Here is a 14,870-nt window from a genome sequence, read left to right as displayed (position 1 = left end):
TAGTTAGTTATTTGAATTATATTAGACTATCTACGGTTGGCTACGAAGAATTATCCTGTTCAAAAGACTCAAATCATCTTCAATTATTTGGAGAACTATTTAATCGTAATTAATTCTAAATCGCTGAATTCATGATTTAAGATTTATGTTTTATTTTCATTAATTAAGTGTGTTTATTATATGCTCTGTGATATTAAGCATGGATGAAATAATCACCTAAACAGATTTCGTTCTCCAAATTTATTTTATTTGCTACTCCTTCCATTCCCGATTAAGAGTCACGCTTTGACTGGGCACGAGTTTTAAGAAATGTAAAGAAAAATTACTTGAAAAATTTAGTGGAGTGTGAGACCCAAATTTTTTTATATTGGTTTTATAATAAAATGTGAGTGAATTGAGTTAGTGAAATGTGAGACCTACTTACTATTTATGGTAAAAATGAAGTGTGATTCTTAACTGTGGGTGGACCGAAATGAAAAAATATAACTTTTAATCGGGGACGGAGGGAATAGTTTTCTATTGCAAACCATGTCAGTCACTCAAACTTCTCTAGAGCAATCATTCAGTTTTTGGAAATATGAGATTAGACGTCACCAAACCGAACCGGCCCGGAACCGTCACCGGCGGTTCGGAACCGTGAACAGGAACCGCGGTGGCGGTTCGGAACCGGATAGGAGTCGGCGGTTTAGGCAGGCCGGTTCAAGTTCACGAAAAATCAAGAACCGTAATCGCCGGTTCGCCGGAAACCGGCGGTTCCGGTAGCTTTTCAGGGTTCAGGGTATAGGCATGCAGGCGTAGGCATGCCGACTAAGAGTATTTTTATATACTATCTATTTACATTTATAATTTATTATTTTTTACTTCAACTTTTTTTATTTAAGTCTTTTGATTCTTTTGTAATTTCAATTTTCAACATTTGTATTTGTAATATCGACATTCACATATCGTTCAAATTTGTATGATTGTATGATTGTATGATTGTTTCAATAAAATTCCAATTGTTCCAACTCCAATGTCGACTTCTACTCAATTTGTCAATTGTCATTCTCGTTTTATTTATTTATTCGATAGTACAAGACTACAACTACACCTACAACTCTACAATTAGTACTATACCGGAATAAAATTAAAAAATAAAAAATAAAAAAATTCGGCATTGAACCGGCGGTCCGAACCGGAACCGCCCCGGAACCGGCCCAGAACCGTCTAGAAACCGCCGGTTTTGAACCGGCTTGGAACCGTGACTGAACCGGAACCGGAACCGGAACCGGAACCGCCTGACCCTAGGCGGGCCGGTTCAGGTTCCATATTTTTTTGAATCGGAACCGCCGGTTCCGAACCGGGAACCGGCGGTTCATGAACCGTGGTGACGTCTATATGAGATTGATCAAAATTTAAATATTATAATCGGTATATTTTAATTTATTTGGCATTTTGACTAATTTTAATTTCAAATTAATTGAAAAAAATGAAATTTATACGTAAAATTAGAAAAGCTTTTCAGGTGATCAAAAGAAAGCAATGGAGTAGAAGTAGTAATTTGCAAAAGGAATGGAGGATTTTGCGAAGAAGGTGTCCATATCAGAACCAGAGACCGCCGCCAAATCCATAAATATGGAGACTCAAGCTGAAGAGAATCAGGAAAAAGGCTCAAAATTCAACACCACCAACGAAGCAATTCTAGGGTTGCTCCGCAGATTCCTCGCTGTTCAGCAGCGCCGCGCCATCGCTTATGCCCGCCTCAAACGGTATTCTTCCTCTCTCCCCAATTTCTCCTCGATTGCACGCAGTTTGTGTCCTCGCAAATGGTATACTATACATCTCTGGGGCTGGATGAGTCGTTATGTGTCTGAGAAAGAAATTGAGCTCGTATTCTTTCCAATTTCTGGTTCTGTATTGTAATAGAGTCCGGAACTTTCCTGATTATAGTGTGGATCAGCAGTGAATATGCTTTGTTTTGCTCCGGTTGTTTATGGCATTTCGATTTCGCCTCAAATTCTTTCTTTTTTACGCAGGGGTTTTGAAGATTATAGGGTATCAGGAGGTGAATTAGCTTTTCAGCAGCTTTGCAGTGAGATTACTCTCGAGTTTAATGATTGTTCAAAGCAGGTCAGTCTCTCTGAATCATGACACTATTGAAAGTGATCATGATTCTTAGGTTAATACTGGGAATAATAATTTCAAGCAATGGTGGAAGACAATCTAGATGTCCTTGATTCAGTTTTAAAACAAATGTAATAAGTTGTTCATGACCATGGTGCATTAGCTGGTGTATGAATGTTTTTCGATGCTTTTGATTATCTCGGTTTCTTAAATTGCCTGCTGCATTTTCTTACGTGGAACGTGTGTTGTGATGAAGGTGCTTGAAATGGAATCGGTATTCACAAGTCCTGCTTATTGCAGAGAGGATCTGGCTGGCTTGCTGAGATCGGTTCAAGTCAAAGAAAAGGAGAAATTGAATTTAGTATGTCATCCTCCTTTCAATTGCCTTATTATTTCTCTGGCAATCTTGGGATATTTCTGAATTACTTGCATATTTCCACAGTCTGTTATGAATTATGATGGATTCATTATTTAGGAATTCACGGTTATTAACTTCCAGGAGAAGTATAATGAGATTATTCCATTCTATGGTATGTGCATGCTCATAAACATCTAGCTTTTCTATGGCATATATAAGAGGTACATCCATTTTAGTTGGATATTTCATACTTGTATTTATGACACTGGTGAACTCGTGCAGGTATTGTATACTTCATTTGTATCTTCGACCTTTTATAAGACTCACTGGAAAGTTCATTAATTTTAGTCCAAATTCCAATGTTATTTCAACTATGAAGAAAATTGTTGCAACTATTAGTGACCCGATTTGTCTTTAGGTGCATTATAACAGCAGTGAGTGCCTTTAGCAAAAATAATGTAATCTTTTGGTGCTTGTGTTATTTGTTAGGAAAATTTGAATAACATCCATACTAATTTATATGGGGCGATCATGGGTGTTAAATGCTTGCAGTTATTAGCTTAAGCTTTCTCTTCTTTATTTATCGCCCAAAATAAACGCCGCCTAAATATCTTCATTCAAGTGCAATTTTCTGGAAGAAATTTGGTCCCCTGCCTGCTAGTAAGTTTTATGTGGCTTCTGTTTCCTTGTTAACAATCTAGAAGACAGTATCCAGATCGAAAGGGAAGTCGCAACGATAATCATTTTAAATTTTTTGGAGGGGGCGGGGAGATATTTTATGAAAACGGTGATCATTAACTTCATTTTATTTTGGACCTGTCATGGGAGTCTACCCATCCCAGGCCTTGCCTAGGTCTAACTCCCAGTATGGCGCCCATGCACCTTTTAGAACAGTTGGGATTTGGGAAGCATAATAAGCAGTTCTATTTTGCAGCAACAGACAGACAGATTGGATATTTTCTTGAAAGTGTCTGACAAAATTTATTTATCGCTAGAAATGAGATCATTGACTGTCGAGGTAGAAATAATTCCGAAAAGAAAAGTTTTTACACCTAATAGATACTAGAACTCGTAAGCTAAAAAAAGCTCGTATCACTAAATGCATTGTGTTCTTTCATCTTTCAATTACTTTCTAGAACCCTCAATTTTTTTATGCATCCTTATAAGAAATTAAATGTTAAAATTATTGGTAAATAGAAGTGCTTGAAAAATGAAAAATGTTTGACCAGGAATTTTGGTTGACATTACTATCTGCACAGCATGCAAAAGAATGCACCTCTTAGCCTTAAATTGATATGATAGAAGAAAAGAAAAATAGAATCTTAAATAACAAAGCTTGTAGCTTTATTTTGTTCCATGTTTCTGTAGTTCTTCATACTTTTGTAAGTATTTCTTTGCTCAAAGGTCTATTGTGTTTGAGTATCCCTTGATGGTATCCATATCTTATAAATGTTCTGTTTCATTTTTTGTGCTCCTTTTTCTCTCAGACAGCTACAATTCAAGTGCTGAAGAAGGCTGGTCGACCCTCAGAACGCTTGGTAAGCCATGAGAATTGCAGATTTACTCAGTCGACAGGACACGAATGCATGCACATCCAGCAAATAACTGAGGAATCTGGAACTGAAGAAGCTGAGGCTGATTCTGAATACGATAATGCCCTCAAGGAAGCTGTTCAAGGCATGCAAGATGCAGTCACTTCTATAAACGAATACTTGGAAGAGGTCAGGTATGAGATTGCAGCACTTGAAGACGAATAACACTGTTTTGGTGGTGTAAGTGCAGTGGCCCTTACGCAGAATGCTTTTCCTGGGGACTTAAATAGTTGAAAGCTGCCTTAATGATCCTAATCCATCAGTGATCATCTCAGTTTAATTATTTAAATTATTGGTAGAAGGTTAGAACTTGGAAGAATATTGAATATACACAATTCGATGCATGCAGATGGAGTATAACTAGTGGTAGATGATTTTGGCCTTCGAAATATCAACTTTTGTCTGGAATATCAATAGTGTAACTGTTTAAAAATGTCTATCCATCTTTATAGAAATGCATATGTGCAGTGAATAGTTGATATTAAATTCCAGACCATTATCTTTAGTATTAAAGGTCACACACAAGTATCAACCAATTCCAGATAGTCGTATGTCTTAAATCCTTTGGCATCAGTAATCTATTTCACTGCAGTTGGTTGGTTCAAATATCTCTCAACATGGTGATAATGGTCTTCTCACGAGCCCAAACTACTTTGGTAGTATTAAAAGTCACATACAAATTGTTCACTAGTGTGTTACATTGTTGAGTGCTAATATATACTCCATATGCTACCTTGGTGGTTTAACATGCCTTTGTTTGTTCTAGTATTTATTATTTTTTATGAATTATATAAATAACAATAAATGACTAACCATGTGATAAAATAAATTTTTTCTGAAATTATGGAAAATAAAGTTTACAAATAGGTCAAAATGGAAAAAATACCTCAAATATAATTATAACTAATAGAATAATTTTTTTAGATGTAAATATTTTTCTTTAGAAGGCTTCAATTATTCACATCTTATAGTAGTAGTAGTATTTATTTTCATACTACTATATTAATAAAATTTGTCCGTGTATCGCTCTCGAATGACACGACAGTGGATTCCGAAAGAACCAGTGTGAATTGTGAATTAAATTAAAACTTTTGCATGATATTGTTTGGGCCACACATAATTTGTTTCCTATTCCTTTTGTTTTTATTTTTTAATACTACTAATATTTTAGAGACCAGACAAAAACACAAATCAATTTGATATCGCATGGCTGTAACGTGGGGTCGCAAAGATTGATGGTAATTGAGAAAAATCACCCATTGGTTTAAACTTTAAACCAAGAAAAGGCTTATCACTCTTTGAAAGGCCACACCTACTTCTCACCAATACCACCAACCTAGGGTTGGCACTAGGCACATTCCTTCCTTGCAATATGGCCACAACCATATATTAAAAGCCACTAGATCTCTTTTCTAGGAGAAAGAAATTTGGTTATGTAAATTTCTCTTAATATTCAATATATGAAACATAAATTTCACTAAATAAGTAGTCATGTTCGATGGAATTGATCTAAAGCAGCCCCAAATTGAAACATACTAGCATTAAACTAGAAAAGGAAGCAAACCTCGTTTTCTCATAGGCCACTTGAGTTTTCAGTGGATCTCACGTATGTGATAAAGCAATTGTTCTCATTTGTAATCATGGAAAGATTATGCGTCACTGTCAACTTGTCTTTTGAGAAGCTCTCATTTCCGAGATTATAAAGATTTTGTGACCAGGGATGAATATTTAATCTATGATGATTACTGAATTCCAGTGAAATAAAGATTTGGTTTATCTTTTAATTGTAGCGAAAATTTATATACACATTTTAATTATAATAGTAATTGAAATAATGAGTTGGTACATGTCTTAATCTAACCTTATCTTTTGCATTCCACCACTTTGAGAAACTCGTTTTTATCGCCTAACATGTCTTGCACCAACAATCTCAAATGAAAATCAATCACAAGGAAACGGAACAACAGAAAAAGGTCATTGATTAAAAAAATTAAAAGAACCTTTTTCATATATTACATATAACAGGAAAAATCTACATTCTCTTGAGGATGACTAAATTCCTCTAGCTTTTTTCTTGGGAGGGCAATGAATCATCCCAATTCAACCAATATGTACACAAAAATCACCACCTCTGCCCATGGCAATTTCAACTAATGGAGGATAGGCAAAAGCTTTTATCTAGATTTCAAACTCGATTTCTTCTAACCACCATCTTTCAATTGAGGGAGCTACCCCAAGAAGCTAGACTAGTATACAACGGATGTATGCACAACGAAGCAGAAAATCTTCTCGGTGTTGCAGGGCAATCATACCTCCAAGTCCGAAGGTGTTGATCTAGGAAGTTCATACGTCCTTGCACCTTGAATCTTCGAAGCCACCTCAGCCATAACGAGCTTCGTTAGAAGCAGTCCAGCTATGAGAGCTGCACCCATAAGCATTGTGAAAACTGCACTCCAGCTACTAGTTGATATGTATCCTGTTAGCAATGGCCCAACAGCAGCACCTATTGATCCTGTTCCATCAATTATAGCAGTAACCGTGGCTAGAGCCCGTGCGTTTCCCTTCAACGAACTGTGTGTTCCCAGATCAGCAGATACTGCCGTTGTTATGAGAGCGTATGGCCCGTTCACAAACATTCCGGTGATCAGCATGAGTATGATGTTTAGAGTCATGGACACGTGCCCGTAGCTTCTGTAAAAGAAGAGAGCCGGTATGGCACAGTACATGAAACTTGCTGCTGTTATGGCTCTAGCATCTAAACGGTCAGAAATGTGGCCAGCCAGGATCCCTCCAACCACACCTCCAACGTCGAACAGTGTAGACAAGTTACCGGACTCCTCATTTGATAAGTACCTCCCTTCAATGGCTGCAACATTCAGAATGAAGGCATTTAGCTTTTAGTAACATTGGAAGTAGTAGCACAAAATATTACATTCAATATAATGCAAAAATGAAGTTCATGTACCTGTATGGCTAATGTAAAACGGGAGCCAGTAGAGGAATGTGTAGGCCACCAATTTCGAAAAGAAAAGGCAAAGGGAAAAAGAAGCAACCCCAGGAATTCTCCATGCTTCCAGGAATCCCACAGCACTTCTATGATCTGAGTTCATGCTCAACAATGGTACTGCTAATTCATCCCCTTCTTTCCTAGGAGATGACACTTGTTCATCATCATCATCAATATTAGCTCCAACAGAATCGGGGCTAACCGGTAAGAAAAAGAACAGCACCAACCCCATAAACACAATACCAAACCCAGGAACAACCATGGACCACCCCCACCCATACTTCAACAACATTGAAGCAACTACAGAGCCTGTAATGTTACCAAGAGAAGTATGAGAATTCCAGATACCCATTATAAGTCCCCTCTTCTTTTTCCCAAACCAATTTCCAACAACTGCAACCACTGAAGGCCATCCAGTTGATTGGAATAGTCCAGCAAGCATCTGGACAATCAAATAGTAATAGAAAGTGTGTATATTTGCCCAGTAACCAACTCCATAAAGGGCAGTAAACAATCCGGTTCCAACCATACCAATGGTTAGAAATATCCTAAGATCCATCCTATCTCCCACATGTCCAGAAAAGAACATCCCTATAGCATATACAAAGAGAAAAGCCACATCAAGCTCCCCAAGCAATGCAGTTCCATCAGAACCACTGAAGGGCGCCCAACCAGCTCCGAGAGCCGAATTTCTAGTTCCTTGTAGCGGCACCCGTCTCCAAAAGAAGATAGATTGCAAGTCTACATCAGGAGATTGGGGATCAAGAGCACTTTTCACCACACTGGTAGTTTTCCTTGTAGCGTGGTAGGCCAAGTATGCAAAGAATGTTATAGTAAGGGCAATGGCTTGATGAGTTTTGTACGAGATGGCCGATCCTTTGACATATTCAACGAATCGTAATCCTAGGGCCTTGCGGTATCTTATCTCTCCGGTAGGCTCTCCAGTTAAACCCATTACGGCTTATAAAGTCTCCACCCTTCAATGAAATAAATAATTGGCAACCTGAATTTAAGATAACAAGTTCATCAATTAGATTATAGTACTAACATTCAAGATAAATTTCCATATAAAAACTCAGCAAATTGGCAATTTAGAATGCTAATAGCCTAATAGATAGTTTTCTAACGTCATTCAATCATCAAAAAACCATTCAGATCAAAAGATGCATATAAATTCAAACTCTCACAATGAGTACAGATAAGCAAACGAATGTCAACCAAAATTACCAACGAATTTCCAGAAACTTAGCTCAAAATTGAGAATAAGTAGAGCAAACGAATGTCAACCAAAATTACCAACGAATTTCCAGAAACTTAGCTCAAAATTGAGAATAAGTAGGTTCTTGTTCGGAAATAACGACAGAAACTTAGCTCAAAAAATAACGTTTTAAAACACATATTAAAATCAACAGATTTCCCATCGATCCAGGAAACTGATTGGATTAACGAACAGCGCATCTGTTCCACTCCATACCTAGAAAATTCTAGAAATTATAGCATCAACGGCTGGGTTTAACTCTTAAAAATTCTAGAATACTAAAAACAAGAATAAATACAAAGGAGAACATGTTTCACCTAAAATAGAAATTATTTCGAGCATCAGATAATTGAACGGCAATCAGCCAATAAATTTGCCAAAACCAATTTTTTTTGGAAAAAAAATGATAGCAGGGCAGAGAAAAAACAATAAATTTTGAATGATTTGAATTCAGAAACTCGAGGAAATGATGTGTATTCGCACAGGTCGGAGCTCGAGTTAGGCGATCAAAAATCAATACAGATAGAGAAACGGATAACAGAAATAACATTAAGAAAAATTCTGAAATAAGAAAAACTTTTACCTGAGATTGTTCGAGGCAATGCCGTCACGGTGTGTGCCTTGGCCGGTATATCCCTCTGAGTGTAAAATGTTTATGCAGGAACAAATGGTGGTGAGAAACTAAACGGGAGGGGTTTATTTATTTGCAGCTAATTTGAAGTCTCGACAATACCCCTGACAACTGCTTCTTACTGGTGAGCTTAAAATGACGATTATGCCACTGAGCGTGTGCTGTTTTTTGGAGTCATAACCGACGCCACCTCTTTATAGGGATATCCCACTGAGATTCCACTTATACAAGCTGGACCAACTAACTGACTATGCTCTCCTTTTTATTTATTGCTATTAATATACGTGAAACTAATTAAATTAAATTACATAATTAATTAGTAGTATATTTTTTAACGTTTATGCCAAAATTGAAAATTCAAGTCTCATGTTATAACAACATATCACTACTTAATAAAAGTTTTGACATTTCGATCACAGAGTTAGACTTATGAGTACTATTTATATGCGAAATTAACATTTCACGTCATACACCACGTCCATGACAATTATGCCATAATTAGGTCAAAAATTATTTATACAACAATCGTGCCAAAAATCAGCTTTTAATTATCTGTTTTCATGGAGCATATTTTATAATATTCAAATCAAATAAAATTTCAAAATTTTATTAATTAAAGTTAAAAATACTATACATAATTAAATCCTAAATAATACTTGAAATTAAATACTACCTCCGTACCATAGTAATAGAGTAATTTTGTCATTTTGGTACGTTCTATAGTAATAGAGTCATTTCCCTTTTTAGTAAAAGTCAACACATTTTTCCACACATACTTTACTTTCTTAATTTTTTCTCTCTTCATCTCTTTACCTTTTTCATTTTCCACTTTATTCTCCCTTTACTTAACTCACCTAACATAATTTGTTCTTAATCTCCATGCTAAAAAGAAACGTCTCCATTAGTATGAAACAGAGAGAGTAGTATTAAATAATTAAAGTCCTAAAAGTTGTTAGCAAAATAAACACAAATAATCACGCATATAAAAAGACTAGCACATGAATTGTTAACTCAATTCGTTACTATTTGTGTTGATGCGAAGCTAGAGATTCACTATTTAACTTTTGGTCGCACAATTTACAATGAAATAACAACTTTATATATTGGCAATATAGAAAACCATAATCCTGGTCACATTAGAAAATATATTGTTAAGAGATATATCCTAAGGAAACAATTGGGCCTTAAATACACAAGGATCTGTATTCCAACAGTCTTCCACTTTGAGACTGGAAACTTCCACGTAACCACATATTCTTGATTTGCACCCTTATTAGAATTGGTATACTGAAAAAAGCATTTTTCGAGTTGAATGGTTGTTTGTATATTAACCCTCAAACTTCTTTTACTTGTTACAAAAAGAAGTAGTTTTTGTGATGTTGTGCTTGCTTATTCATTTAAGATATGGTTTACAAGAATTGAATGTCCAAAATTAAATTGGGGCTAAATTCTCTGCACTGTAGACTGGGTAATGGAACAAGTTATCCAGTAGGTAACTCAGTCAATCCCTTCATAATAGAGATAAACTTTGGTTACCTATCGGTAATGTTGCAGAGTCTATCTGAAAGTTTCTTTGCCTTGTGAACTAACGACGCTAGTTTGGTATAACACTGAATTAATCTAACAATGAGATAGGTCCTTCCTGCCTATTTTCTGAAAGACGAGGTCTAGTTGACTATTATTTCATAATCTTTGTATATTAACATCGAACGTACGACAATAATTATGTCATGCTTTGATAAATCAAAAGGTGCGAGTTTTTCGTATTCATGAATCCAATTATCTTGGGCAATGATGATTTAATGTCTAGCGGTGACGGGATTGTTATTGCATTGAATCGTGTCCTAAGAGAGTCCGATTTGATAATTTCGCTAAGAAGTTTGTAGAAAAGATTATTATTCTATAAACCCACCGATTGGAATTTATTTCATGAAAAATAAATAATGTTCTTCAACTAGACCATTCTTGGATAAAAGGATGTTAGGCCATCCACAATGGGACGGAGGATAGCCCGGACGATGCATCCTCCGCCCTATCCTCCGCCATTGCTGGGGTTCGGACTATGCACACATTATCCTCCACGGAGGATGCATCGTCCTCGGACTATGACACGGAGGATGCATCCTCCGGCCTATCCTCCGCCCCATTGCAGGGGTGCGGAGGATAGTCCGGACTATGCACACATTTTTCATTTTTTTAAAAATCTTTTTTGTATTTTCTTCTATATATATCACCAATTTTTTTTACTTCATTTCACACCTTTCACCCCACTCTCTTCCCCATCTCAATTTCTCTCTAAATTCAATAATAAATTCCGAAGATTTTCATATTGCAAGCATAAAATATAAAAAATAAAAAATAAATACTGACAATAGAATATGCCTTTAATTTGTGGTGGTTTTTTTATATTTTTATTCTTGCTAATTGATATATTTGCAAACACAAAAAATATTTTTTTATTCTTGCTAATTAATTGATATATTGTAATTTGAACTTTCAATGAAATGAAGTTGTTTTTTTCCAATTTTTATAGTGTTTAAATATTCAAAATAATAAATAAAATGCTTAGGGCGGACTATAGTCCGCTCCATTGCAGGTGGAAGGGTAGGAGGATAGAATGCTGATATGGCGAAGCATAGGGCGGGCTATCCTCCGCCCCATTATGAATGCCCTTAGTCAATTAAAATCGTATGGAAAACTTAAATTAATTGATGAATATTTCAATTTTAAACACGAAAAAATAACTAATTAAAGAGGAAGTCTTGAGTTTAGAAGTTTGATAGTTTATTGCTCATGCATTAATCGAACTTTTGAGGGATGGGAGTTGCTCTAAAAAAGAAGATCTTTATGAGTATTTCTTTGATCCGTAGGCGTATGCATATGATATACTTTAATCTGATTTTTTTTGTCTAATTATATTTTATAAATAGAATTAATTTTGTGAATTGACTTATTATTTTTTGAAAGTCATCTTAAGATATTTGCGAGAATCAGAAATCTTTTATATATCCCCAATAGGAGAATTGGGCTAAATTTTTCCCTCCAATGTGCTGTGATTTTTTTTTTATATCATTTCTCCTATTTTATAAAATACTGATTGGTTAGATTAGGTATCAAAGGAGATATGAATGAACTAGGTGCATAGAAAATTTATTTAGGATGGAGTTTAGTAGTATTATAGATTGAAGCAATTATGAATCAAATTAAGAGTAATTTTTGTTGTGATATGTTTATCTTACTTTGCTTTCTTATCTTTACGTTAATTATTCTATTCCCTCTTACTGTATTTTACAGTCTTTTTCATCTTTTTTCAAAAGCTTGCTATCCAAACAATTTTTTACGTAATTTGTCTTGTGATTATTATTTTTGATTATATAGTTGTATATATACTTCTAGATATTTACTACTCCACTAGTACTTACTCCCTCTATATTTGTATATTATAAAATACTCGTTGAACAAATATGGCGTGGAAAGCATTGCAAAGAGACCATCAATGAACGATGGTTAATGTGGTATACAAGTCGGTAAATGCATGAAAATAAATAAATATTTACATGACACTTGTCTGTATCTATGTGGACAACTTAACCCTAAATTTCCTTATCACTAGCTACAAATCAACAGTGGCCAATTGGCTTACATCTACATTATATTATAATATTATTCTCATTAATGATTTGGCCACTAATTAAAAGCAATTGGTCCCTCAGATGAAATTTGACATTTGCTAACTTGGTTGTATACAACTATTGGAAATTTGCAACAAAGTGTATAATACGAACGACTGGAAGTGAAACACCAAATTTCAACTGAAGCTTGTAAATTTAGATGACCAATATCTTTAATTTAATTTGAACTTTAGCATTAATGTAGACAACGATTATAATCTTCTCTAGATTTCTCTAGATTTCTTTTATTTGATTATGATTGATTTTATTCTTTGGATTTCTCTCATTTGATTATGATTGATATTAGTATTAAACAACACTCCATTCTTCTGGAACCTTACTATTTCACAGTAGGCAGTGACTTTACATTTAAGTGAAAATGCAATCTAAAATTCGAATATGCATGCATATTCAAGTAATTGTGCGTGACGAGATCATTATTTTTTAAAGATATGTGATGAGATATTTAAGCACTATGTATTGAGTTTCTCTAGTTTTATATTCGAACAGCTGGCTGCTATAAAACTCTAATTCAAACAACATTAATAATGAAGAATGGATTAAATATTTCGATTCCTTTTTAGGTGGGCATCCGCCAATATTGATTCCGGTGACATCATAGATTCCGAATTCCACTTAGTTTTAGTACTAATATTATGTTCCACCATTTTATCATTTATTTAAGGGACATTGACACCTAATTTCATGGAATTTTGAAAGAGTTTGGATTTTTCCCATAAACTTTAAAATTGATAAATAATATCACGAATTTTATCCCAAGTTTGTTATTTCCCACCAATAAAAAAAATCCGGCAAATAGAATCATGATACAGATTTTTTTCGTAATTTCTCGACAACAACTTCGAGAGTTTCAAGATTTCCAATATTTGAGAATAGTTTTTCTTGAAACACACCCTTCAAATTTGTTATTCAATCTATTAATATAGCCGAAATTTTTTCACTAGTGGGAAATAACAAACTCAGTGTAAAATTCGTGATATTATTTGTTAATTTCAAAATTCGTGAGAAAAACTCAATTTTTTGAAAGTTCTATAATATTAGGTGTCAATATCTCTTTATTTAATAAAAAGCGGATTAAATATTTTGTCATAAATGTATCAACTTGCTCCCTTGCATTTCTAGTTGGATAAACCAGTTGTATTTGATACTTCGATTTAAAAATGAACACATTTAGTTACTTAATTTAATGCGAAAATTGACTAATACTAGTAGTAGTATTTAGAAGTAAGAAAACATGGTTAAATTGAAAAAGTAGGCCGCCTTACTTGATAGCGGTGAGGGACAAAAATGTAAATACAAAGTGCGAAATTTGAATAAAGAAGGCCCCCACTATGAGGAGGGGCGAGGGCTGTTTGGTAATTTAAGCAATATAATGTGAGGGGATATTCGCATAACAGGGAAGCATAATTCCTTTTGTGACAGTGTATATTCTCCGCCTCCATATTTTATCGTCGCCAGCATGGGACCCACAAAATCCTACGTGGAATCTCGTCCACGGCATTCGATGACGTGGAATTTCACATGGCCGGCGTTTATTTTGCGTTTACATGGACCCGGTTCTTGGCTCTCCCGCCAATGCTTGTCCGCATCAAAACGCCTAATACTTTTTAATCGTTTTAAAATTACATTTAATGAATCGGATGAAAATGATTGTGTATCTTCTACTTTGATTTATGGCCTTCATTAAATGTTTCCACTTTTCTCTCTTTTTGTTATACATAGCAATATCTATTTCAGTTTTGTTTATGGTCACGATTTATACATAGTGATAGTGTCCATCATTAATATTACTTTTATTGGTTGATGGAGAGACATTCGGTTCAAATGCCATTATACCAATATATCATATCCACCATCAAATCTCATTTCGTCAGAATTTTTATATTGCAACATTAAGAATATAATATATTTAGAAATGAAATTTCCGTTATAATGAAGCATATGTTTATATGTCTCGTCTTAAGAATATTTGCCTCCATACATATTATAAGAATGAATAACATAAATATATACTCTCATGCATAATATATTGCTTTGCTTGCGTATATAAAGTGTAAGATCATCCGCAACTACTTAAAAAAGTGTAAGAACATCCACTAAATGTTTACGAATGCATTCCTATGTGACATAATGGTATAGGACACATTATAGGTGGTGGAGCGGGATAGCAGTCACGCGGGGAAATAAAAAGGGTATGTTGTTACACCACGCACTCACCCTCTTTTCTCG

The 14,870-nt window shown here is 34.9% G+C and overlaps 2 protein-coding genes across 2 annotated transcripts; one reads left to right on the top strand and one right to left on the bottom strand.

The window, feature by feature from the left end:
* The first annotated feature begins 1,499 nt into the window (after nucleotides 1-1,499).
* Nucleotides 1,500-4,508, top strand: LOC125186777 (DNA repair REX1-B protein). Its single transcript, XM_048083221.2, has 4 exons — nucleotides 1,500-1,748; nucleotides 2,016-2,109; nucleotides 2,360-2,464; nucleotides 3,949-4,508. The coding sequence occupies exons 1-4, from the start codon at nucleotides 1,552-1,554 to the stop codon at nucleotides 4,216-4,218; spliced, it is 666 nt and encodes a 221-aa protein (XP_047939178.2). The 5' UTR covers nucleotides 1,500-1,551; the 3' UTR covers nucleotides 4,219-4,508.
* Nucleotides 4,509-6,034: 1,526 nt separating this feature from the next.
* Nucleotides 6,035-9,042, bottom strand: LOC125189223 (putative glycerol-3-phosphate transporter 1). Its single transcript, XM_048086512.2, has 3 exons — nucleotides 8,902-9,042; nucleotides 7,019-8,063; nucleotides 6,035-6,919 (listed from the first exon to the last, which is right to left on the bottom strand). The coding sequence occupies exons 2-3, from the start codon at nucleotides 8,013-8,015 to the stop codon at nucleotides 6,360-6,362; spliced, it is 1,557 nt and encodes a 518-aa protein (XP_047942469.1). The 5' UTR covers nucleotides 8,016-8,063; nucleotides 8,902-9,042; the 3' UTR covers nucleotides 6,035-6,359.
* Nucleotides 9,043-14,870: the final 5,828 nt, after the last annotated feature.

The sequence above is a fragment of the Salvia hispanica genome, chromosome 5, assembly GCF_029641045.1.
Source record: "Salvia hispanica isolate PSC_SH4W2 chromosome 5, Shi_PSC_v1, whole genome shotgun sequence".
NCBI classification, from domain to species: Eukaryota; Viridiplantae; Streptophyta; class Magnoliopsida; order Lamiales; family Lamiaceae; genus Salvia; species Salvia hispanica.
Note: the sequence above shows the minus strand (reverse complement) of the source record. Positions and strands in the feature narration are given on the sequence as shown.